The 23,304-nt window shown below is 37.8% G+C and overlaps 1 protein-coding gene across 1 annotated transcript in view; it reads right to left on the minus strand.

Annotated features, from left to right (window-relative positions):
• The window catches only part of Zeb2 (zinc finger E-box binding homeobox 2), a 126,685-nt gene that overhangs the window by 4,861 nt on the left and 98,520 nt on the right, over positions 1-23,304 (minus strand). Inside the window, exons 4-9 of the mRNA XM_059260438.1 lie at positions 14,050-14,238; positions 13,141-13,355; positions 10,443-10,551; positions 7,591-9,560; positions 6,010-6,190; positions 1-457 (exon numbers count right to left, since the gene is read on the minus strand). The exon at positions 1-457 is cut by the window's left edge and continues 4,861 nt beyond it. Coding sequence (XP_059116421.1) covers positions 1-457; positions 6,010-6,190; positions 7,591-9,560; positions 10,443-10,551; positions 13,141-13,355; positions 14,050-14,238 — 3,121 coding nt within the window. The remainder of the gene's footprint in view (positions 458-6,009; positions 6,191-7,590; positions 9,561-10,442; positions 10,552-13,140; positions 13,356-14,049; positions 14,239-23,304) is intronic.

The raw sequence follows: 23,304 nt of genomic DNA on the forward strand, positions 1-23,304 counted from the left end.
TCCGTATCCATACTTTTATTTTCACTTTCTTCCTCTTCCTCCTCTTCCTCCTCGTCGCCGTCCCTTCTTCGCAGCTTCCCATAACCCTCCTCGCCCTCCTTCTCGTGCTCCTTCTCGCTCTCGCCATCCCTCGGCATGCTTTCCCTCTCCTCCGAGTCAGAGTACCCCTGAGGGGTGATGCTCTGCAAGTAAGCCCGGTTCATCAGCAGCTCGGTGGGTTCCAAGTGCCCTTTCTCTCGCGCCTCGCGCTCAGCCGCTTCCCGCTCCTCCGCCTCCCGCTTGCAGTAGGAGTACCTGTGATTCATGTGCTGCGAGTAGGAGCCCGAGTGTGAGAAGCGCTTGCCACATTTGTCACACTGATAGGGCTTCTCGCCCGAGTGCAGCCTCGAGTGCTCGATAAGGTGGTGTTTGTGTTTGAATGCTTTCTTACAAATCTGACACTGGTGTGGTCTCTTTCCTGGGAGAAAGAACAAGACGACAGGGTGATTAGTGTCTTGGCATGGAGTCTCTTTTCTAAGAATTCTGTCAACGTGTCCATAAGCATATCTGCGCATGCCTGAACGATCTACACACTCCTTCTAACTCAAGGAGGTTAACAAGGTGCATTTTCATCTCATAATCTGGCTTTTTAAGGCTTGCTGATGAATGCGATTATTTAACCAACTAGAGAGCTGCTGAACGGGAACTCAAAATGGAAGCTTTGTTACTGTCTCAATGAACTGAAAACTGTCCTGTGAAACAAGACATTTCTAGCGGCCTCTAACATATGGCCACCTCCAGGCAATTCTTCCCTTCCTTACGTTTTAAGGCAAGGACTTGTGTAAAAGCAGTAAAGATGGCATCATCGATGGCTTTGTGTGTTACATCATGAGTTAGCTGCTTTGAAAGTGGTCTTTTAAACAGGAGCAAACTGCCAAGTTAGGAGAGAACAGAGTAGAGTCAAGAAGACTGGAAGAGTGTCTTCTCAGACATTGGGCTTTAAGAACAAAACTTTCAGAAGAAACCATCTGAAATACAAACTAGAAAGATGTATCTCATGGGTCTGAACTAGCTCCAAATAGTGTTTTCCCTCTAGAGTTTTCCATGAGATGTCAGCCACTTGTTGAGTGTTAAAATACTCTTCAGTGAGAGAACATTGTACTTCCTTTCACATTCCAGTGTTTGGAACTTGAAACCACTGCCAAGCCTAAACACATCTGGTTGATTCCAGGCCACAAATAGCACTGGAATGCCTTCAACACCTTCTGTAGCTGTCATACTTAAAACTTTATTTCCGAAATAGAACTGACAAAAAAAAATATCAGCCTGGTGCTCCAGAGTTAAAGTCAAATGTGTGGTGCAGAGCATGATGTACCATGATGACATACATGAAGCTAGGTGCTTCAGTTTCCGACTACAAACTCTCATTTCAGCAAATTACATTAAAAACATCAGCATTAGTAGATGTAACTCCATTTTCATTTGCTAAGTGTCATGTTATGAGATTAGGAGCCCATTCTGCACACTTCAGGTATTCAGTTATATGGTGATATACAATCTCAATTAGTAATCAAATATCTTTAATAATGTTATTGAATGCCTCCAGGGCATGTCACTACTTAGAAAATGCAGTAGAACGGCTATATGTTGTTTCATTGATGGTTTTCATTTTACTGGAATATCCAATATCAATTAGTGATGAGTAATATGGGAAGGCACAATATTTAAGTAGAAAATTTTTGTTTGTTTGTTTGTTTACCTGTAAGATAAGAATTCCAAAGAATTTGTTGGTGCTCATCAATTGGGAAATGTAGACAGCATTATATTAACCTATTTCAAGGCAGCTAAGACCCCAAAGATAACATGTTTAATTTAAGACATATAAGAACCATTCTTTAAGTTTGGGAAAAGATGTTTTATATGAGGTAAACTGGATGACAGGACATTCTCGTAGAGTGGTAGGAATCTGGGTAGACAACAAGAGGAAGTAGAAGTATATTTGAGAAAAACTTAGGAGTGTTTTATTCTTTTTTTTCTAACATTTCAGGAAATGTTCAAGCTTCTATGGTACAATTTGACCTTTTTTGTTTGTATGTGCATATTTAAAGTGATGATGCTACTAGGAAAAAGGTAAGACACTGCTAGCAGTAGTAACTATGCCATGGAGGCAGAATGATATCCTGCTCAATAAGGAGGATGAGCTCTGGAATTTCCCTGAAATCTATCTTTTAGGACAGACTGTGGTACAGTGTCAAGTATGTCAACTGGTTTGAGGATCAGGGTCTTTGCAAACAAAGTAAAGTCATTTGGGGACTTAGCCTGAAGGCTGGGCACAGAGTGATGGAGACAGGATATGTAAAGTGTTTAGTATAAGGACTTCATTGTGAAAGGCCAATGAAAGTTAAATCACTTAACTCTTATCCATTGATACATGTTCAACCATTTCTTAAAGTCTAAGCAGGATGCATGCATCAAAGAACAGAGTACATGCAAGAAATAAATCCAAGTGGTGATAAACTACACATGAAATTTTTCTTGTTGCTTTAGTTGTTAAAACATGCATGATCAAAACTGTCCCATGGTGTCTTTTTGATACTAATGTCTCATCAGCTCAGGATCAAAGGTGGTCAACCAGTTAGGCCACTTCATGGAGACAATATATGAAACATTTCGAATGATCTTTAAGCCAGTAAGGCTTTTTATTTTCTAAAATAGTAAAACCAGAGCAACATCTGGACTGAAAGCAACCATCCTCCAATACACAATTTCCAGACCTTTTAGAAATGCATAGGAGATGGATTCTATGATAACAGGCAGCCACCTTTCAAAGAATTCATTTGATAATAGACACTATGCTCGTAACAGGATTGCATTAATTCCTTATCATAAACTGCCAACCTGCAAGGATAAAGTGCTCAACTGTGAAGCCATGTGAAGGACAAAGGCAGGATATGGCTGAGAGTGTTGACACTTACCTTGCACTAAATATTCTAGTAATCTTGAGAACATCCACTAACAAGTATTTAATAACGTCAATTTAAAATAGGAGCTAACTTGGGAATTTATTTCATTTTAATTCTTTTGATTAGTTTACCTGACTTAAATCAAAATGTTCTAGAATCAAATTTCTATATGAACAAGATTCAGAAAAACACTCAAATTGTTATTAAATGAACCAAAACATTTGGGGGCATTTTTTCACTATTATTTACATTCATGACTCATCTGACAGCTACAATGAAGACTAAAGTTGGTAACAAATAGAAGGTTTGTGGCATAAAAAAAATCACCGTATAACTTAGGAACAAAATTGGCCAGATTATTTAAATTACTTATATTAAAATTATTTAAAATGTAGACTCTGTCTACTCAAAACTAGAAATATTTTTATTTCTCATATTAATAAGGTGATTTGAAAGTACCCACCACAATGTCTCAACAGAGAAAGCACTCAATAAATGTCAGACTAAAATTTTAGTGTAGTACAAATGAGTCCTTGACAGTGCCTACCAGAAGGTTCAGATCTTTTATTTCAGTCATTGTTTGTGACAATTATTCAAAGTGAAGATAACATTTACATAGTATTTCCTTCTCTGTACTATCCAGGGTACCCCCGCCCACCAAAATAAATAAATAAAGAAAGAAATAAAACCAAGCAAACGAGCAAGCAATAAGCCATTGGTAAGAGAATTAAGCAGTATGACTTTGGTATCTGCCTAGGAAATAAATTTAAAGTAGATTGAGGCAGAAGAGCACAGAATCCCAAGAATAGTCACTAATTTTTTTCTTCATTTAAACAATTCTATAGACAGATAACAAACATACTTTATCAATGACACACTTATAATCAACATGTAATATTCAAATCACAATTCAACTTCATTGCCCAGCCTTAGAGTCAAGACAGTTCTCTCTTATAATATTCATATTAATTCATTTAAAAATATTACTAGATATTAATATAAACAAATAAAAGGCTTATGGGGCCCAATTAGAAGAAAGTAAGCTAAATTCACACATACATCATACTGACAAATTTCATGAAGAATTTTGCTTGGATGGAACCTAATACAATGACAGCAGTAATGTTGTGAGATGTTTGGTCAAGAGACCAAAAAGTTAACATACTGGAAACTTGACAAGCTAGGACGCCAACAGGAGGATAATTGGTCACCAGTTTAGAGAAACCTTTGGATGGTTAGCATCCTGTTGCTAGGCAATGTTTCTAGGCAGCAGATCTCTCATCTTAAAGGACCAGAATATTTTACTTTTAAAATAATGTGCTTTTTAAAAAAATTAAACATATACACATTTGTGTTTGTCAACTTTTGGGTCTCTCAACTAGCTGAACACCTATGACGTTTATGGACTAGCATATTTATAGGAGATAAATATATTGACTAGATGTCAATATGTATGAGAGCCCTCACTAAAATAAAAGTTTTCCACTCACCATTTAGTAAATGATAGAGTTTGCATATGGTCATATAATAAGACCAATCAGAGAGGGAAAGATGCCTTCAGGGATGTGCCTATTGTAGCTGAATAATGAAATACAAAATATATTTGAGGTTGATTAAAATTAAAGTAAATTTAGGCATGAAAATATTTTTTTACTCTGTAAATACTTAAATAAGACTCAGTATTAAAGAAAATATAATAAATGAACAGTGTAGGCAAATTTTGATGTTTCAACTACATTGCTTAAGTATAAAATCTGTGTATATTTGCTAATCAATTTGGGGCATTTTGAAAGTATCATTAATTGACCTTTTAAAATAATAGCCACAGAGATCATGGTTGGAGAAAAAGGAGCTGAACTGGTTGGATAAGGAGCATGGCTGTTAAAACCTTGGTTCTCTTCACAAAGTGCCCTCAGCAGTAGTGGTCCACCAGCACATGCCAACTTTCCCCCACTGCTCAGCTTGATTCTGGTCACATGTGTTACCTCCAACACATGGCTAATGAGAAATGTGGGAAGATTCAAAGGACTTGTGTTTCCCAAGGTATCCTTCAGTACCAGAATGTGTACCATATCTGCAAGTAGTTAAAGTATAGCATCACCTTCTTCCTTTTGCTCCATCACTACTTCCCCCATATGAATTAATGCTATTTTTTGCCCTTGTTTAAAGTAAGAAGTTTTCCTACACTTTCTTCCTCCTTCTCCCTTTTCCAACATTTTGAATAAGACTCTATACTTTTTCCCCCAGCAAGGGCTAATACAGTTTGCCATAGTTCTAGTGGAAAAGACTTGGGAAGGGGTTAAGGACAGGATGAGGTTAGGTTCCCATGTTAGGAAGATGGGGAGGGAAGAGGGAACATTGATGTAACCCTGCCACAGAGCTGCAGATCTGATTTTGGAGTGTGGAAAACATTTTTTTACATAACAGCACTTTTAAGAAAAAGTGATGCACCACCTCTTTAGTCATAGGGAACACTTGACTTGGTAACTGTTGCTGATTAATGACACATGAATGGGAAATATTATTTTAGTGTTTCAATTACAGTAGATTCAGTAGCTTATTTGGTCTCTTGCTTTTTCTCTTAAGGAAATAACATATAACTGATTCAAAAGTGGCCAATTTATGGAAACCAAACAAAGTCACCCCAAACCACGGCTTACTTGATGTTTGGATGATTATACTAATATATCATTGACCAGATTTATTATAAGATTTTTTACACATATATAAATTCATCATAGCTTAAGTATTTGAAGATACTTTCAATAATTAGCTCTTGTCATGCCATTTCATTACCCTGGGCATTTAAATATTTCTTTGACATGATATGTAAATTTGTTTTACATATAACTTGAAAGTTAGGAAGACAAGCACACTCATAAACACATGAATGATCCAATAAACAGGCAACACGAAAGTCCTACTGAGTTATGCAAAAGCATTACTTCTTTCTTGTTGAAGGTATCAGCATATGCTACATCTTACGTTGCACAAGTGTGCTCATTAAATATTATGAAATGTACAGCAGGCCGGAGAGCTCTAGCTAGCTAGTCAAAGTCGCTCATACCTGTGTGTTCGTATTTATGTCGCAGAAGGGAACTGCTTTTCTGGAATGTCTTGTCACATAAGTCACATGCATACATGCCACTTTCTGTCTTCTTTATCTTCTTTCGAGACAGACAGGAATCGGAGTCTGTCATGTCATCTAGGCCTGACATGTAGTCTTGTGCTCCATCAAGCAATTCTCCCTGTGATATAATCACACAGTTCAACACAGTCTCTTCTCTTTGTGTTTACAACAAACAACTATGCATAGGTCGACATCAGAAGATCCTCAAAAATGTTAGCTGTCAATCTATCTTATGACTAATTTTAATTTTTTTCTGAACAATATGTGAAGTCTCACATTTCAACAAAAACATAAACCTTCTCTGACATAAAAGGGAAAAATGAAATTTTCTTAAATCTTCCATTTTCTTAAACACCAGGAATATCCACAAGTGAACATTAAATATCAGAATTGCTATATTTTCCAGTGTACTTTATTTCAGAAATGATTGGTAGCTGTAGAAACCTCATTTTAATTGAATTTTATATTTAGGTACAAAATATTATTATTATACAATCTATTTAAATGTATGTCTACCAACTAAAAGCCCTAAGCTATATTTTTATATTTAATTTTCTAATTTGAAATAGGGAATATTAATAACACTTTTTATCAATGTTCTATCTATGATAAAACAGCCTTCAGCATTGAGCAATAATGAATGTGGATCAGTAAATTATTAAATTTCTTGATATTTATTTTGTCTTGGTCCAAAGGAGTGCAAACTTGCATGATAACATACATTTCCATTTGCTAGCCCACAGTTTAGTTTTCTTAGACTATATTTGCACTAATTAATACTAGAGAAGATTAAATAGGCTTAAATGCATTTACAAAGAGGGCAGATGTGTGGTAAATTGGAATACTGGACAGCTGTTACAGCCATGCACTACCACTTCGACTCCTATTTTGCAAACAGGGATTATATAAAATAATGCTAAAACAATGCTTGTTTTCCCATTCAACCACCTATCAATTATTTGATAATTTGAAAATTAGGAAAGAAGTCCTGTGTAACATGTAAAATATTTTTAAAAAATACTCTTTAAGATAAACTATTCTGTATAAAACAAAATACATATTAAAATTTAAATATGTCATTCCTTCAAGTTCTATACATCCTTCAAATCATGTGGTTGTTACACACTTTAATTTCAAGCATCTGGGTAAGCCTACCGACTATTGGCATTGACATATAATTCTTGAAAGAATTCTTCATTTGTTTTGTTTTGTTTTGGAGACAGAACCCTGTTCTGCTGCCTAGCCTTGAACTAGCAATCTTCTTGCCTCAGCTTCCTAAAAAGTTTATCTCTTTAGCCATTGGCTTTGGAAGCTCACTCGGAGTTAAAGGTTCATGTTAAAAAGACTTTCCTATTTCTGAATTTTTCTTTCACTGAGTGTTTTCCCCCCCACTTTGTATGTCGTCTAGGCAATTTTTGTTTGTACTGGGCAGGTTGGGAATCACAGCTTGGGAATTATACGCGTTAGACCACACTTTTTATCGCTTTTCTTTAGAGGAAAAAAGACACATCTCATTACCTGAAATCCTTGTTTCCGCTGGTATTTCCTCCTTTGCTGCATGTCAGCAAAGGTAGCTGCTCCCGTTGGGTAGGTATAGGCCATATGTGGTAGGAAGCTCATCTGATCCAGCCCTGGGTATGGTCGTAGCCCAGGGATGCTGGTCTGGACTGGCGGCATGAAAGTGGCCGGGGGAAAAGCGCTTTGTGGTGGAAGAGGTGTGTATAAAGGCTTGGCACTAAATGGGTTCATGCTGAACACAGGGTTAGTGCTTTTGTTGTCCAGATTATTAGAATTTGAAAACTCCTTCTTGATAAAAGTCAAATTCAGAGGTTCATCTGAGTTTTCAGATGATGAGGAAACACTGTTATGGTCTAAATTGATGCTAGTAGCTTTCGTTTTGTTCTTTGTGGCTATAATACTTTTGGGTTCTCTCATTTGTTTTGGTAATGACAGGTCCAAAGGCTCAGCCTGCAGCTCCTCGGAAGAGAAGCTATTTGGAGTGTATGAGCTACTGTGGGAGTTTTTAGAAGATGTGGAGGAAAGATTTAAAGGAGAAGGAGTATTACTCCTTGAGTGGTCCAATTTATCAACTGCTTTAATATTGGTAAAATGGGAAGGTTTTGTTAGCCTGAGAGGAGGATCACAATTCGTAACACTGTTGTGGAGTTCTGCTATAGATGGTGACGTTATAGAGTCCATAGGTTTTACAGGAGACCTGGGTAATAAAGAGTCCTTTGTGGGGGGGTTACTGTTGGGAGCTAACGGCTTGGAGGTCCTTTCCAGTGATGGCGACCTGGAATTTGAATACTGGTAGACTTTTCTTTGCTCAAACCATTCCTTCACAAATTCCTGAGGAAGGCCCACAGCAATGGAGATTTTCAGCAGTTCATCAGAGTTGGGCTCCATGTTCATAGCATAGTATGCTTTGAGTACAGACATGTGGTCCTTGTATGGGTTGATGGGGCTTGTCAGTCCTTTCTCAGAAAGTACAGATGACAAGAGGAGGGCTTTATTATCAACAAAAACTCCGGCTTTGCTGGGGACTATGTTTTCATGAGGTTGCAGGACTGCCTTGATCTCTTCATTCATTTTACACAGGTAGCGTTCATGCTGATGCAGGGGTATAGGGCCTGGGAAGCTTTCTTTACAGAACTGACATGAAAATGGAGTGGATATGCTGTGATTCTCAATCATTTTATCATCAGTGACCAAATCTATCAAAGTACGCAGCTTCTCCTTCTTTATATTACTGATCTGTCTTCTTGAGTCAGTAGTCAAGCTCTGCAGGCAAGCTTTGGCTTCATTAACTTTTTCTAAGGTATAGTCAATGATACTTTTAGTGGCACCATTATGACTCACTACTGGAAGACCGACAGGTGGCATATTGGGAGAAGTAACTCCTTGTTCCTCTGGCTGAGAACATGGATCCTTCAGATGATAACCTTTCAACTTGGAAATTTCTTCAGTCTTACAGTCCATCTTTTGCCTAGAAACCGTATTGTCCACAATCTGTAGAACCTTTTGTACCTCACTCAAATTACTATTCATAGTGGGAAATCCAAGTAAAGGGGCTTCCATCCCTACACCTAAGTGCTGCATTGGACTCTGAGCAGATGGATGCACACCTAAAGGGCTGGTGGCTCCAAGGCCGCCATTCATAAAGGGACTAGTGCCACTAAACCCGTGTGTTGCCATAAGAACTTTGTAGTCATTGAAGTCTAGTGGTTCCGTTTTAATCTTAAGTAAGCCTGTCTGTTCAGACATGCTAAGTGGTTTTCCATTTTCCAACTTGTTCCTTAATTGAGTAATGGCTGAGTTAGTAGGAGAAGAAGAAACAGAATTAGGGGAAGAACCCGTCTTGATATTGTTTCTCATTCGACCATTTACTGAGATTAAACCAATACATTTCTTGCTGCTGATGTGTGAACTGTAGGAACCAGAATGGGAGAAGCGTTTCTTGCAGTTTGGGCATTCATAAGGTTTTTCACCTAAAATGATAATTGAAATTAGCATTAGATTTCTTTGGTTAGGTAACAAGTGACGTCTGCCAAGACAAGAATATGTGGAACCAAATGAAATAAAGCCAGGAGGGGGGTGGACCCTACATTCTAGATGCCTACATCAGAGTTATGTGATCATACTATATCTGGGCTTTATCTCTACCTGGGTGGACATAACTCAAGATGTAAGCAGTGGAAGGTGAAGACTATCTCTGCCTTTTTCAGCTAGGATCCCAAGTCTTGTCAGGCCATCAGCAGCCTCCTATTTACACAGAGTGTCAGATTAATGTGTGGTCAATAGCACAATAAAGACATCACAGTGTTTAAAGGGAAGTGAAGCCATGGCTTTAATCAACTCTGTGGAGGTTCCATTGATTCTACCAATTCAACTAGTTCCTTGAATAGCATCCAATTTGGTAATAAAATGCTTGGCAGAGCTACCAAACTACATATGAAGCAGAAATCTCAGTGGTGGGATGTGGGTTTATGATGTACAGCTATCAGGAGTCAAGGAACATTTGGCATACACAAGCTCTTGTCCAATTTTTCTCCTACTTTTTGTTGTATAAGTTTAGGTATCAAATATGAAATCGCAGCCAAATACATCCAGGTCAAAGATACACAGTTTGGCAAAATCTCTAGATTTGGCTAAAATAAAATAAAATAAAATAATAAAATAAAAAATCAAAGCCCCTGTGCCTTGGTAAGAAGGATAAACATTTACAGTGGTACCATAGGCACACAGCACTTTTGAAAGAAATGGGTAAGTTCAAAAAGCTACACCCAGGACTGTATAGATTTAAATAGTCTTCAAACCCTTCTCTAGTTGGAAATGATGCAGACATGAGTGCAAACACCCCTGCTACTCACCACTGTGAATTCGTAGGTGCTCTTTCAGATGGTGCTTGTACTTGAAGGCCTTGCCACACTCTGTGCATTTGAACTTGCGGTTACCTGCTCCTTGGGTTAGCATTTGGTGCTGTGAAAGGAGAAAGACGGCCATCATTTTTGTTCAGGAGGCACAAAGGAGATTGGTTAGGAATCTTCTCAAGGCCTCTTTTTCAGACAAGGCAAGAGGTCTGAGCACACGCTTATTTATCTGCTCTGTCTTTCAGAGTTGCAATAAAAGTGATAATGCTGGTCATAAAATGGGAACTTTCTAAAAAGTCTTCCCATGCCCATCGGATGCCTGCTTCACAATTATGCCTGTCATCTCTTTCCTAAAACATTTCTTTGACCCTTGAGATGAGAAAGTGTAATTGTAGAGATGTTGATGGCTCTTTGTGTTTAGTGCAGAATCTAAAATCTAAAGGTTTCCTTCTAGAATACTGCTATCTTGTTGAGGAAAAAATAATTTCCTGGAAATTATTAAAAAAAAATTTTAACCCACACTTAAAACAAATTTTTCACCAAGTTTTCTGTCTGAGTAAAAACATATCTTACACTAAATCAAACTGAAATTTAAAGAAGTGTCCAAAAAAAGTCCCCCCAAATTAAAAAAAATACAAAAACCTTTGACTATAAATATTTGGTATGCCTGTTTAAATATTCTGCTCATGGTGCTACTGGCCCATTTTAACCCTGTTCTTCTTAGGTGCTGCCTATCAGACTTGATTCATTATCAAATAAGAGACAACATCTTGGGTTATAGCTGCTTGAGCAGTTTTATCACAAGTCAGTAGGAAGGACTTCAACGACTTTTCATTTTCCTTTTTAGTAGTGTACAAGGACCGAAAGAAAAAAAAAAGTTTGCTGAAAAGACAAGTTAGAAGCCACACAGATACAATCAAACGCAGCTGAGCTTTTTGAACAAGGGGGGAGGGTGGCAGTGTGACTTGGAATTCTAGGTAAAAAAAAAAAAAAAAAAAAAAAAAAAAAAAAGAGCCATCCACTCTGGGTGTTCAAGGTAGGAGGCCAGCCTTTTTCTGCGGCAATGACACAAAAGCCCTTTGCAAAAAGACAGCACAGAATCGGTATGACAACTGCTAGGGTGTGCTGAATCTTCCCACATTCCTAGTGAGACAGATGGTGTTACATGGGACACAGGGAGGTTTGTTCAAACAGCAGCAACCTTCAAAGATCAAGCGGAGCCCAGCCCGCCGAGCGCCATTGAGGGACCAGCGCTCATATGTTGCTGAGTTGCATAAACAAACAGCAACAGCTGCTTTGTCTCCTCCACAGCCCTCAGAGGACTACTATAAACTTTAGTTGTGCCACTGTTAATATGATACAATCATTTTAATTTACTAATTGTAAATGCCATGAGCAAATGAGGGGACTTTTCAACACCAAAGCTACCATTCATAATGCGCCAACACAATCACACTTCTGCATGTGAAATTTAAAGCAGTTATACTAGATAAATATCTAGGCATTTTTTTCCTAGAGTTTTTTTGTGCAGAGAAGCATGAGAAGATAAACTGTTACATAAGTGTAACTACACAAGCATATTACTTATAGCCGATCTTTGGAAAACATTCAAGTAACAAGTCCAATCAGAAACAAATGGTATGATTATGTGATAAAGTGCCTTAAATGGTAAAAATTCGTGGTATAGTATTTCTACCCTTGCTTAATTGGGTTTGTGCCTTCTTTTCCTTATTCAAAGATAATAAAGCCTACGAGGACAAATCGCAGTTTTATATAGAATGTCATATTGAACCATTTTTAAAAACATATAATATCAAAGTTCATTTAGGACAATTCTTTATCTGTAGGGCCAGTTATTGTGACTTATGAAATGCCATTACTGTGACCACCCAACACATCATAATATCAATTTGCAGAGTCAATTCTCTCAGGAGGGCAGAAAGAGCAGTTTTGCTGAAACATTTAAGAGATGTTGTGAATCAATCCTACTCAGTCATTTCAAGGATTTAAGACACTATCCTTACCTTTCCGAGACAGAGATCTTATTTTTAAAACAAAATAAACCAAAAGAGGCAGAACAATTTTGGCATTTAACCACATGCACGTATGTTGAGATGGACTTGTTTTAATTATAAAGAGTGTTCTATTATTTTTCCAATTTATGATGTATATATGCATATAACCTATATGCCTTTTTATTTTCCTGAAAATAATTAGATTTCATAAATTAGTAAGCTTGTAAAAGTATTCTAAGTAATTTGAAAATGTTTCATGGCAAATGAAAGAAATACATACTTCTTTTACTATGCATTAGGTCCTATATGAAAAAAAAAAAGCCTAAGCAAAACTAGGTGAAAAATGGAATTAAAATTGCTGAGATGTTTAATAATGTATAATTAAAATGCTACAATTTCATTCACTTTTTGTGGAACATAAAAATGAAACTAAAGTCAAGTTAAAGTGCAAATAAAATTTCTAAATTAGAAATTAACACACTCATTCGATCGTGAACATAAGACTATTAAATCATATTAGAAGAGACCATCAAAAAATCATTTAGACCTCAATTAAAGCTATTACCATTAAAAGATCTGCATCTTCAAAATGCCATGAAAAATTAATAATGATTGCCAATCAAAGCAATATCGTTTCTCTAAGGGGTTATTATAGAAAGAAATCACTTAGAACCAACCCCCACCTGGTCTGTCCCTGGCTTGTGCGTCACCATATGCCGCTCGAGCTGGGTGCGGTAGGCGAACGTGTAGCTACAAAGAGGGCAGGAAAAGTTCTCTTCATTCTTCTCGTGGCGGTACTTGATGTGCTCCTTCAGCGATGTCAAGCGCTTGTAGCCACGGTCGCAGTAGGGGCAGGTCAGCAGTTGGGCAAAAGCATCTGGAGTTCCAGGTGGCAGGTCTGTAGCCGAGAGGCGAGAGGGAGAGGAGCGGGCCAAAAGGTCAGTAAATCAATGGCAGCTAATGGGCTGGCTGCCCGGGCTGCTATGACAGGAATCACTACAATCTGCTCCAGCAGAGCGCCATCATTGCGCCCGGCCTCCTCGCAACCAGGCCCCTTGCACACCCAGGGCAGCCTTGTCCGAATCAGCTCACACTGCGCTCGAAAATTAATTAATTACTTGAGCTTATTTGTGGGGAGGGGGGATTTAAACAGCTGATAAATGAAGAAATTCCCTTTGGGTGACTGACAGTTCCCCTGAACCCTAGACTCCTGTTACACAGGAATTCACAGGAGGGAAGGAGATGTTCAGGTATCAGAGAACAAAAGGTGAGGGTCGGTGATCTTAAACTTTTTTTTTTCTTCAAAAGTAAAATATCCCTGAAAGATAGGAATAAATTTAGATATTTTTATCTCTTAGAAATGGGCTGTAATTGTTCTTATTCTGTATTGGATGTACAAATGACACAAATTTGCTGACAAAAAAAAAATTTCACAATACCCTAAAATTACAGTTCTAATCTTTGCTCATGAAATTCCATGCCTCTGCAGCTGTTCTTCAAATTTTAAGGTAAACACCCAGGCATGTAGTGCATTTGTGATTGTAACAGCTGCAGAGGTCAGTATAGTGGCTAAAAATGAATTACAGCCTCACCATTTTCTTCTTGCCCATTGGCCTCTGGCGTGCCAAGGCGAGACAGCTCCTCGGGGGCTTCTGGGTAAATAATGGCCGTGTCGCTTCGCTGAAGGTACTCTTCAATGCTGACTGCATGACCATCGCGTTCCTCCAGTTTTCTTTTGGCAAAGTATTCCTCAAAGTCTGGTGTGCAATTTGCATTCTTAACTGAAATCATAAGCAGAAGAGAAATGTCTTTCAGGGCCTTTTCCCTAGGAGACCAAGTACTCTACATCATTGTTAGCAACAACAGTTGGCTAGATACTAGTAAGACTTAAAGCCTCTCCTTTGTTTGTCAGAAGGGAAGAGGACCAAATATTGATTAAATGCTTATTTTTATAGTACAAGCAAAAGAGCTTACTTTGCTTAAGTTAAGTAGGCACATTTGTTCTTGGAATGTTTGCATACAAATGGGAGAAAATTTAAAGTGTATTTATTAAATGTATTTAAAAGTGAAACTGAAATCCCTAAACATGACATGATGTAAGCTTCCAGGTACTTTAATGGTCTATATGAAACTTCCTTTTGTCTTAAGAAAAGTAAATTTAGCTCTTAGTGACAGAGAAACCTCAAAGGTCTACACTAAGGAGGTCAGCATACAGTGTGGATCTCTCCAGACCTTCCCCAAAGTCCTTCAATAAAGTGTTTTCACACACACACACACACACACACACATACACACACAGGAAAAGGAAATTTAATTTTCTTAAGGTATACAACACTTCACGTCCCTATCTACAGATCCATCTGCTGCTAAATATAAGGTTTTATCATGCTCTTCTTTAAATATGATAGTCAGGTCTACATAGTCTGAGACAGATGTGAAAGGACAGACATCCTTACAAATACAATAGTGTGACCTTGCTAAAGAGAAGTCACAGAATGACGCATTCTCACTGTGATATTAATCTTTGTATAGTCAATGCAAATAAAATTAGGCTCACAGCCGATAGGAATAAAACAAAAAGTAATGGAGTTACACTGATAAAATTGCAGCATAACTTGTATATGACTTTAGCTTCTTAAGTTATGATTTTATTTTTATGAAGTAAATAATAGTTGTGAACCAATTTCAACGATTTGTATCACAAGACATGGTATACTTAAAATCTCTAGATGCATCCCTGAAATTAGTTGTGGCTTACAAATAAAAAAATTATGCATAATGTAGAGGTGGAAGAGTAGCTGTTAGTTATTCTTTATGGTTGCTGGGGAAGGTGCTTTGCTAGCACAATGCATGGCAAACTCCTGATACCATGGTTTGAAAGCAGTTCCCTCTGATTCTGCTGGCTCTTTCACCGTGCTTTCTCTGCTGCAAGAAGCACTGGTGTTTGCCATAGGAAGCCTTCTTGGCAAGCTGTGATGTAATGATGTTCAAGCAAGTTGGTCGATTTTCTTTTCTTTTCTCTTTCTTTCTTTCTTTCTTTCTTTCTTTCTTTCTTTCTTTCTTATTTATTTATTTATTTATTTTTTGGTTCACATTATTACAAACTTGTGGATTTTGGATAAGAAGACTAGAAAATGGACCACTCATTCATTCAACATGTATTGATTGAAAGCCTTGACAAACAAGTCTTGGTTTCCTAAGCAAAGACCAGAGCTAACCTTGTCCTTCAGAAAGCCACAAAAAAGAGGGGGGAGGGAAGGAGGGAAGGAAGGAAGGAAGGAAGGAAGGAAGGAAGGAAGGAAGAAAGGAAGGAAGGAAGGAAGGAAGAAGATAAAAGAAAGGAAGAAATCCAAATGACACCATCCCAAAAATAAACATATCGCTCAAACATGACTGAGTATTAAGACCAAAAGTGGTATGGTGGTATGAACAAAAGTAACACAGGGATCCATTGGGTCTAAGAAACTGATAAAGCTTTAATGGGGAAGCTTGAAATTAATTTACTCTTTAAGCTGGAGCAGTGGCGTGTGTAGAGGTGACAGGAAGGAGCATGGACATCTCAGTATCTAAGTTGGAGTGCAATGTGAAACAAAAACTATAAGATGTTGGGGAGCAGAGGCAGCAGAAATAGCCTGCTAAGGACTTTCATTTTCATTCTAGGAGCAAGAAGAAGCTGTTGAAGGATACGAAGCAAGAAGGTCAGTTGTATGGAATGATGACACTCGTACTTTGTAATTATGACTCTGGCTATATTATTACAGGAATAGGAGAAAAAGAAGGGCAAGTTCTGCTCAAAGAGTTGACTGAGGGTAGGGTTGGGTAGGGGACTGGGGGTGTGCTCTTGTCCAAAGTCACTCAAGAGACAAAGATTAAGGAAGTGGTGGCAAAGATGAAAAAAAAAGTGGCCTTTACAAAGTAAGGTCTCTAAGATTTGGGGAAAGATCCAGCTTGCCCAAATGAGATGCTAAAATTTCTCCTTTATCTTTAGGATTTTCAGTCTGATAAATGATTAGTGATATTTGCCAAAGCAGGAAACAGTAGAATTCTAAAAGGAGTTGAAATCATGGGTAAACATAAGATCAAGCAGAAGAAGGATCAGGAGAATTACATCTTGTGGACCACCAAACTAGGTGCTAACAATCCTGCATGCTGTGACCTCAAGTTATTTCCTTTTGTCGCTTCAACTTCTGCCAAGTTTCACAAGAACAGCCATCTCATCCCAAGTTTTGTATTCCCCCTGAAAATGAATTTGGAATGTAAGGCAGTAGCTGAATACATTTGACCTTGACCTTTTGCTTATATCTGTTCTTAGTTGGATTTAATAGCCCTAAGTTAAGATCATGGCTCTGCTGCTCCATTCACAAGGCCATAGGTACTTTCAAAGGATATTGATAGTGGAGATAATGACAATGTCACTGAACTTGACTCCCTAGGGAGTATGTGGGAACTGCCAGTTTACAAAAACTATTTGTCCAGTTTGGGGCTCATTAAAATAGTGTTACCAAGAGTTACTTCTTGCTTTTACTGGTAAGGGAAGACAATGGAGCAAAATTTTAAATGAACGGGTTTTTTTTGCTGTTGTTGTTGTTGTTTGGTTGGTTTTGTTTTGTTTTTCATGACAGGTTTCTCTGTGTAGCCCTGGCTATCCAGGAACTCACTCTATAGACCAGGCTGTTCTTGAACTCAGAGACCACCTGCCTCATGAGTGCTCGGATTAAGGCATGCACAACCACCATCCAGCTAAAGTGACTGTTTCTAAACAATGTGACTAACTTTATCCATGGCTGATAACTTTTTCTATACTATGACAATTCAAAGAAATGTTACAGCTCCATCTGAACACATACATATTTGAATATTTAAAAAAAAATTATTTGAGGTTTTTCAGACTATTGTCCCACTTGATGACCTTAGTGTAACCCAGTAAACGTGGATGGATGTACGTTTAATATCCTAATTTTATCTTGATATTTCAGCAACTATTTGAATTATCTGGCTATCTTTGCATGAATTTTCATTTGCATATGAATGTTTCCATCAGAAATGTAATCAAATGCAAATTCAATTGGATTTGCATTAATAGTCTTTGGGCTTAAAAGGGAGAAAAATTCTGATATTTCTGGGTAGGCAAACTAAACTACATCTAGATACACTTCTGGTGTTTGGAGAGGGAATTTGATTGCTAGATCAAATTTTGTCATGCTAGATGTCTATGTGAAGCGAGGTGGGGACAAAAGGACTTCAAATCACATGTTGTCTTTAAGGATCATCTTTGGTCATCTATGGATCCTGAACACTGAGTATATCGCCAAGAAATGAGTAGTTTCTCAAGAAACATTTATGGAATGAATGTGGAAAATAATGTGCCTCTAACACTATTCTTGGCATTAAAAACAAAAGAAAACATAAAATAAGATGCCTAATGATTGAGCTAGGGATTTGGACCTTTGCTCAACTTTAGGTAATGTGACAAATTGTTTCATGGTATTCATCAGTGCTCACAGGATTTGGACATGGCTTCAATGTCCAATGGCCTTCAAAAGGGTTTTATGAAGAAAATGTCATTTAATCATTTAAGTCTACTGCCTTCATTAGGACTTTCCCTCATTTATGTAAGGTGGATCTGCTATTGATCATCTATCTTCTAACTTAAATGAGCCAGCATATCCACCATGAAAAACAGTGTAGCTTTCTCCTTGTTTTTATATTACAGTTTTCCTTTGCCTAGACACAGCTCTTCATTTCCACACCACCAAGCCTTACAGTACACAAGCAAGCTGCTGTTACAATATGATCCTGCTGCTATTCTTCCAATTGCTTATCTGCACTTGAAACAAGTCTAATCATTGATTTGTTCAGAAGAGGCTAAGAGATAAAATGAAAGCCTGTGAATCTCTTCCCTATGATTTTAAGACTTTGTTCCAAAGTGAGCATCAAGGCCTCTCCCCACAAAGTGACTACAATATAAGATGCAGAATGAAGGGCCTGATGTCTTCCATTCAGAAAAGCACGATTTATGAGGAGAGTGAAGGAAGCAGAAAGTAGACAAGATGGAGCATTCTGCAGCTCTGCAGCCAGCTGCTTGTTCTAAGGCCATGCTACATTTTTTAGGGACTGTACTGTCACCTCATGTTATACTATGTCACCCCAGAAACTTTTTTTTTACTTTAAAGTGTGTAGTGTTCCAGACTCTGAAAAACAAAACCACATTACCACAGTTCTGGAGCAAGCGATGGGGGTGCATTTTGCTTACTCCTGTTGGCAAAGATGAAATTTGGATTGTATTTGGAAGTTTGTATTTTTTGTTTTTACAAAGATTTTATAATACTGTGTAGTGGACACAGGAATGAGGTGGAGAACTTACTACGAAGTTACAGAATCCCCCTGGTATTTTTCTAGTATAAAATCAGCCTCATTTTTTGTTCTTTCTATAATCCTCCTCACTCCCTGGCCGCCTTGGAAGGACTGCCAAAACACACTGACAGAGGATATTTGCATGGTATTTATCATCAAACCATAACAAAAAAATTCACAAGAAACCTCAAGTAATTTCTTCCCATATCTTCTCCAGGGATTTTGCATTTAGTCCTAAAATTTACCCTAATGTCGTGCAAATATCTCAACCTTCCCTAAGGTTAGTTAAACTTTTCTCCATCCAAAAGGAGAATGTTAATTAAAAATGTTTCCTCATGGCTATATGTATTTTAATATTGGTAGATAAATTTCTAGATCCCTTCAAGCCAGCAAAGTTTTCTCTTTTAAATATGTTACTCACTCTTACTAGTCAGGCTTATTAATGATACTTTCATAAACACCTTTATGACTGTCTTGGGAAAATATTGATTTCTTTTTAAGGTAGATAATGAATGTTGATATAAACTGACTTTTAAAATGATTGCCTAGAAACAGGCAGTGTTGACAGAACTCTAAGTGAAAAGGAACCATTGACTGGTTCACGAATCAGTCAGTTCCCATAATTGAGTTGCTTAGAACACACTCTCAATGACACTAAAAGTGTTTTTTACTTATAATTTACAGGTAGTTGAGTTTATAACGTGACCTTGATTCTGCTTCCTTTTTTTCTTGTTTCCTTTTGCCATTTATTTTCTGTATTTAGAACAAGAAGGCAGCTACTCAGTTACCACTAGTTTGATATCTGACATGTTTTCAATTTTCATTAAAAACAGAAGAAATATATTTAAATATTATTGTTAAACCATTTTGGCAAATGTCAAAATAAATAAGTAATTCGTTTGAAAAATCTATCTTTTATTCACATTGCTATGTCAAGGCAAAGGGGCCAGAAGCTGTAGTATGTATGTATGCAACTGTCTTCTTCACATACATGAAAAACAATTCCCTCAGTACTAGCAGATGATAAGAAATAAAAAGTTATGTTTAATTTTACATTGAACTTTTTATCTTAAGGAAGCACATGCAGAGGTATATGTATTCTCAAGGCTAGTTTGTATAAAGTTAATCAATAAATAAATATCAGCATACATATATTGGCACCAGCTATTTAAAAACTGGGAGGGAGGGGGGATGATCTTTTCTTCACAGCATAGCCACACAGCAGCTTATCAGAGCCTCCGACTGGTACAGACACATGTATAAAGCCAGGGAAGGGTCATCAAGAGCAACAGAGAAGTTTCTTCTCTTGCTGAGAATTAGGCGTCTTGGTGGTCTCTCCACCCCTGCTCTTATATGGCCTTCTCTGGGGGAACATGTTCAAATATCAGTGAGAGATCCATGCTAAAAGCTTCAGAAGAAAGAAGTAAAGAATGAATAGGAGGTGGGAATTTGTAGCAGTCTGCAAGATCAAATATTTCCCTCCACAGCAGGAAGTAGCCCAGTCAGGGATGCAGTCTAATTTTAAAGTTTGATTTTGTATGAGAGCATTGTGAATATCAAGATCCAGAGACTTACAGTAACCTTTGAACGACTTTGCTCTGCCACAGTACAAAATGATGCAGCGTATTGACTTTTAATTCCCTAGTTAAGAAATATGTGTTCATCTTTCCCTTAACTATGCTATCTAACAATCTGGAAATAGTGTTGTTGTATTTTAGGAAGGTGATTTTGCTCAGCACCTCACACTTTCTTTTCATAGAAAGTCATAATAAAACAGTCAGTGTTTGCTCTGGACAGTCACTGGTTTTTCAAGGTATGGTTTGCATATCAGCATCAATATACCTGGGAACTTATTTGAAATGCAAGTTCTCAGAGTCCACTCCAGAATCGGCAATCTGTGCTTTAACAGGTTCTGGAGGAAATTCTGTCCAATTTAAGAACTCCTACTAGAAGGACTCACTTTTCTGTCTCACATAGTACACACATGGTTTTGAGTAACACCAAGGAATTACTCCACATCAGATAACCTCCTGACCACCTCAGCCTGAGTTCACACCCTTCTCCTTTGCTTTCTGGATGCCATCTGCAAATATGAATCATTGAGTGTATCACAGCACATTTTCTCTTTCTCTTCCACATATGTGAGCTGATAGGGGTATGGACCACGCGTCACCAGTACTTACTGAGAAGTCTAGAACACAGCTAGTGTTGGGTAATTAAAAGATCAGACCAAACTCAGAGCCTGGGACTCCCCATTTGGACTACTTATTTTGTGTTTGGTTCTGAAGTTTCTCACCTGTGAAATGAGCCAGCATGTACCTTCTTAGGTATCCTTAAAGTCACATTAATCCATACTTTGAATTAATTAATTGCCACAATAAATTTTTTATCTATTCCCTAGGTAAGTCTAGAGAGTTTAATTTGTATTCTTTTCTATTAAAAAGTCAAAATAACGTAGATTTCTGATGGGAGAACCACACATAATGATTAAGAGAAAATATTTTGGAGGTGCCTGGAAACCACAGGCAGCATCACAAGGAAAACAGTGCTTATTATTAAATATTTGTTGAATGAATGAAGGAGGCATGCAAGAAGATAGGAGTGTTCATTATTTCTTGTGGAACTCTTGCTGTGAAGTGGAGGTAGCTGCTCCTAATCACAGACAAAGCTAATAAAACCCTGGCATTCATGAGCCAGGAAGTGAAGATGCTCCTCTAGGCACACACTGATGATGGCCTCTGCCTGACATCTCCTGTCCATCCTGCCCAGTGCTCTTCGTGCTCTTCTTAAATTTTTTTTGTTATTGATAAAAAAGTATGAAATTTACTGAAAAAATGTAAAACTGGTGCTTTCTATGACAGATGTCTGACTGAATCTTGAAAAATTGAAAAAAAACCTCCAATCTTGAAAAATGCGACACAGACTAGAAGAAAACGACGTGCTTCACAGTAGCGCAGTAGTGTGCGTCCTCCTCGCTGGGTACTTAAGTCCTGTCTGAACTCTCGGTTTCTGCACAGTTGCTGAAGCTTCACATCCTCCGCTCAGGCTGGGAGATATCTGATGTTTAGACTTGTGTGGCCTCCATGCTTGTGAAGAAGCTAGCAAATTTCAAACCTTTCATCCAAATCCCATGTAAGAGAAGTAAGGTTGAGGCTATTGAACCATGAAGAGCATAGGCATAGAGCTTTTCTTGCTTTAAGAGTACCGCTTTCTTCTACAGGGATGACCGGATGTACAAGGAGTCTATTGCTTGCATGTCTCGTCTTACCCAGTCACATAGGAGTCAAACCACTGTATAGTTTGCTCGGATGAGAATGAAAATCAAAGAGAAGACAGCATACGAACCACTGCCATTACAAAGAGGACTTCCGAACTGAAGATCCTTAGGAAAGCAAGACTTTCAGTTTCAGTTGGGGGAGGGTGTTATTTTTCTGTTTATCTTAATTTAATATATATATATATGTGTGTGTGTGTGTGTGTGTGTGTGTGTGTGTGTGGTTTACTTTCTGAATTGATGTATTAAGAACTCATACGTTCATTTTATTAACAAAGGCAATTTGTGACAAAAAGTTAAGTAAAAAGCAGAGGCCAAGTTCAAGGCCTGCCTAATTGCAGGGCATGGTGCATGGTATAGGGTGTACACCCGGTGTGGGGCAGGAGGGGGCCAGCTCCTTATGGGGCTTCCATTCCCACACCATCCATCCAGCTTTTGCTTTTATAATCTATGCTTTCCAAGGCAATTTCATGAGGAGAAAGGGTGAGAGTAGGGGAGCCCAAATTTTCGAGCCTAATTTTCTCATTTAACAAGCTCATGCCATCAAGGTATAGTGAGGTTAATAACTCACACAGAATGACAAAAGTAGTTTCTAGAAGAGCTGGATGCAGAAGTCACATATCTTGACTCCTAACCCATTGTTCTTTCAACTACATCACAGTGATTCAACATGAAAGAGAAAGACTTCATCTTTGTAGTTTGTGTTTATAATGCCTGATTTAATAACATTTAAAAAGGACCTAGATGCTGAAAAGATCACAAGAACATGAATAACTCTAAATGCCACATTATTACATTATAAAGTTAATATCAGAAAAGCCAATTAAAATGCCCACTGCAGTGACATATGATAGTAAATTATTCCTTCTCCTTATGTCTATACATTTCTTTTGTAAACTTAAATGTAGTTATTTACGGAAAGTATCCCTACTTTTATGAATCTTATATACTTTTATCGTTTCCTTGTCCTGCCCCTCCTCTGTCCCCATCCCCCCTCTCTTTCTTCCTTTCTTTCTTTCTTTCTTTCTTTCTTTCTTTCTTTCTTTCTTTCTTTTCTTTATTTGTTTCTATTGTGATCCAGATTGAGTTACTGACTGGCATGGCTAACTTTGGTTGTCAACTTCACACATGGGAAGAAGGAACCTTCCGTTGAAGGATTACCCCATCGGACTAGCCTGTGAGCCTGTTTGTGGGGCATTTCCTCTATTGCTAATTCATG

This window comes from Peromyscus eremicus, chromosome 4 (genome assembly GCF_949786415.1).
Source record: "Peromyscus eremicus chromosome 4, PerEre_H2_v1, whole genome shotgun sequence".
NCBI lineage: Eukaryota > Metazoa > Chordata > Mammalia > Rodentia > Cricetidae > Peromyscus > Peromyscus eremicus.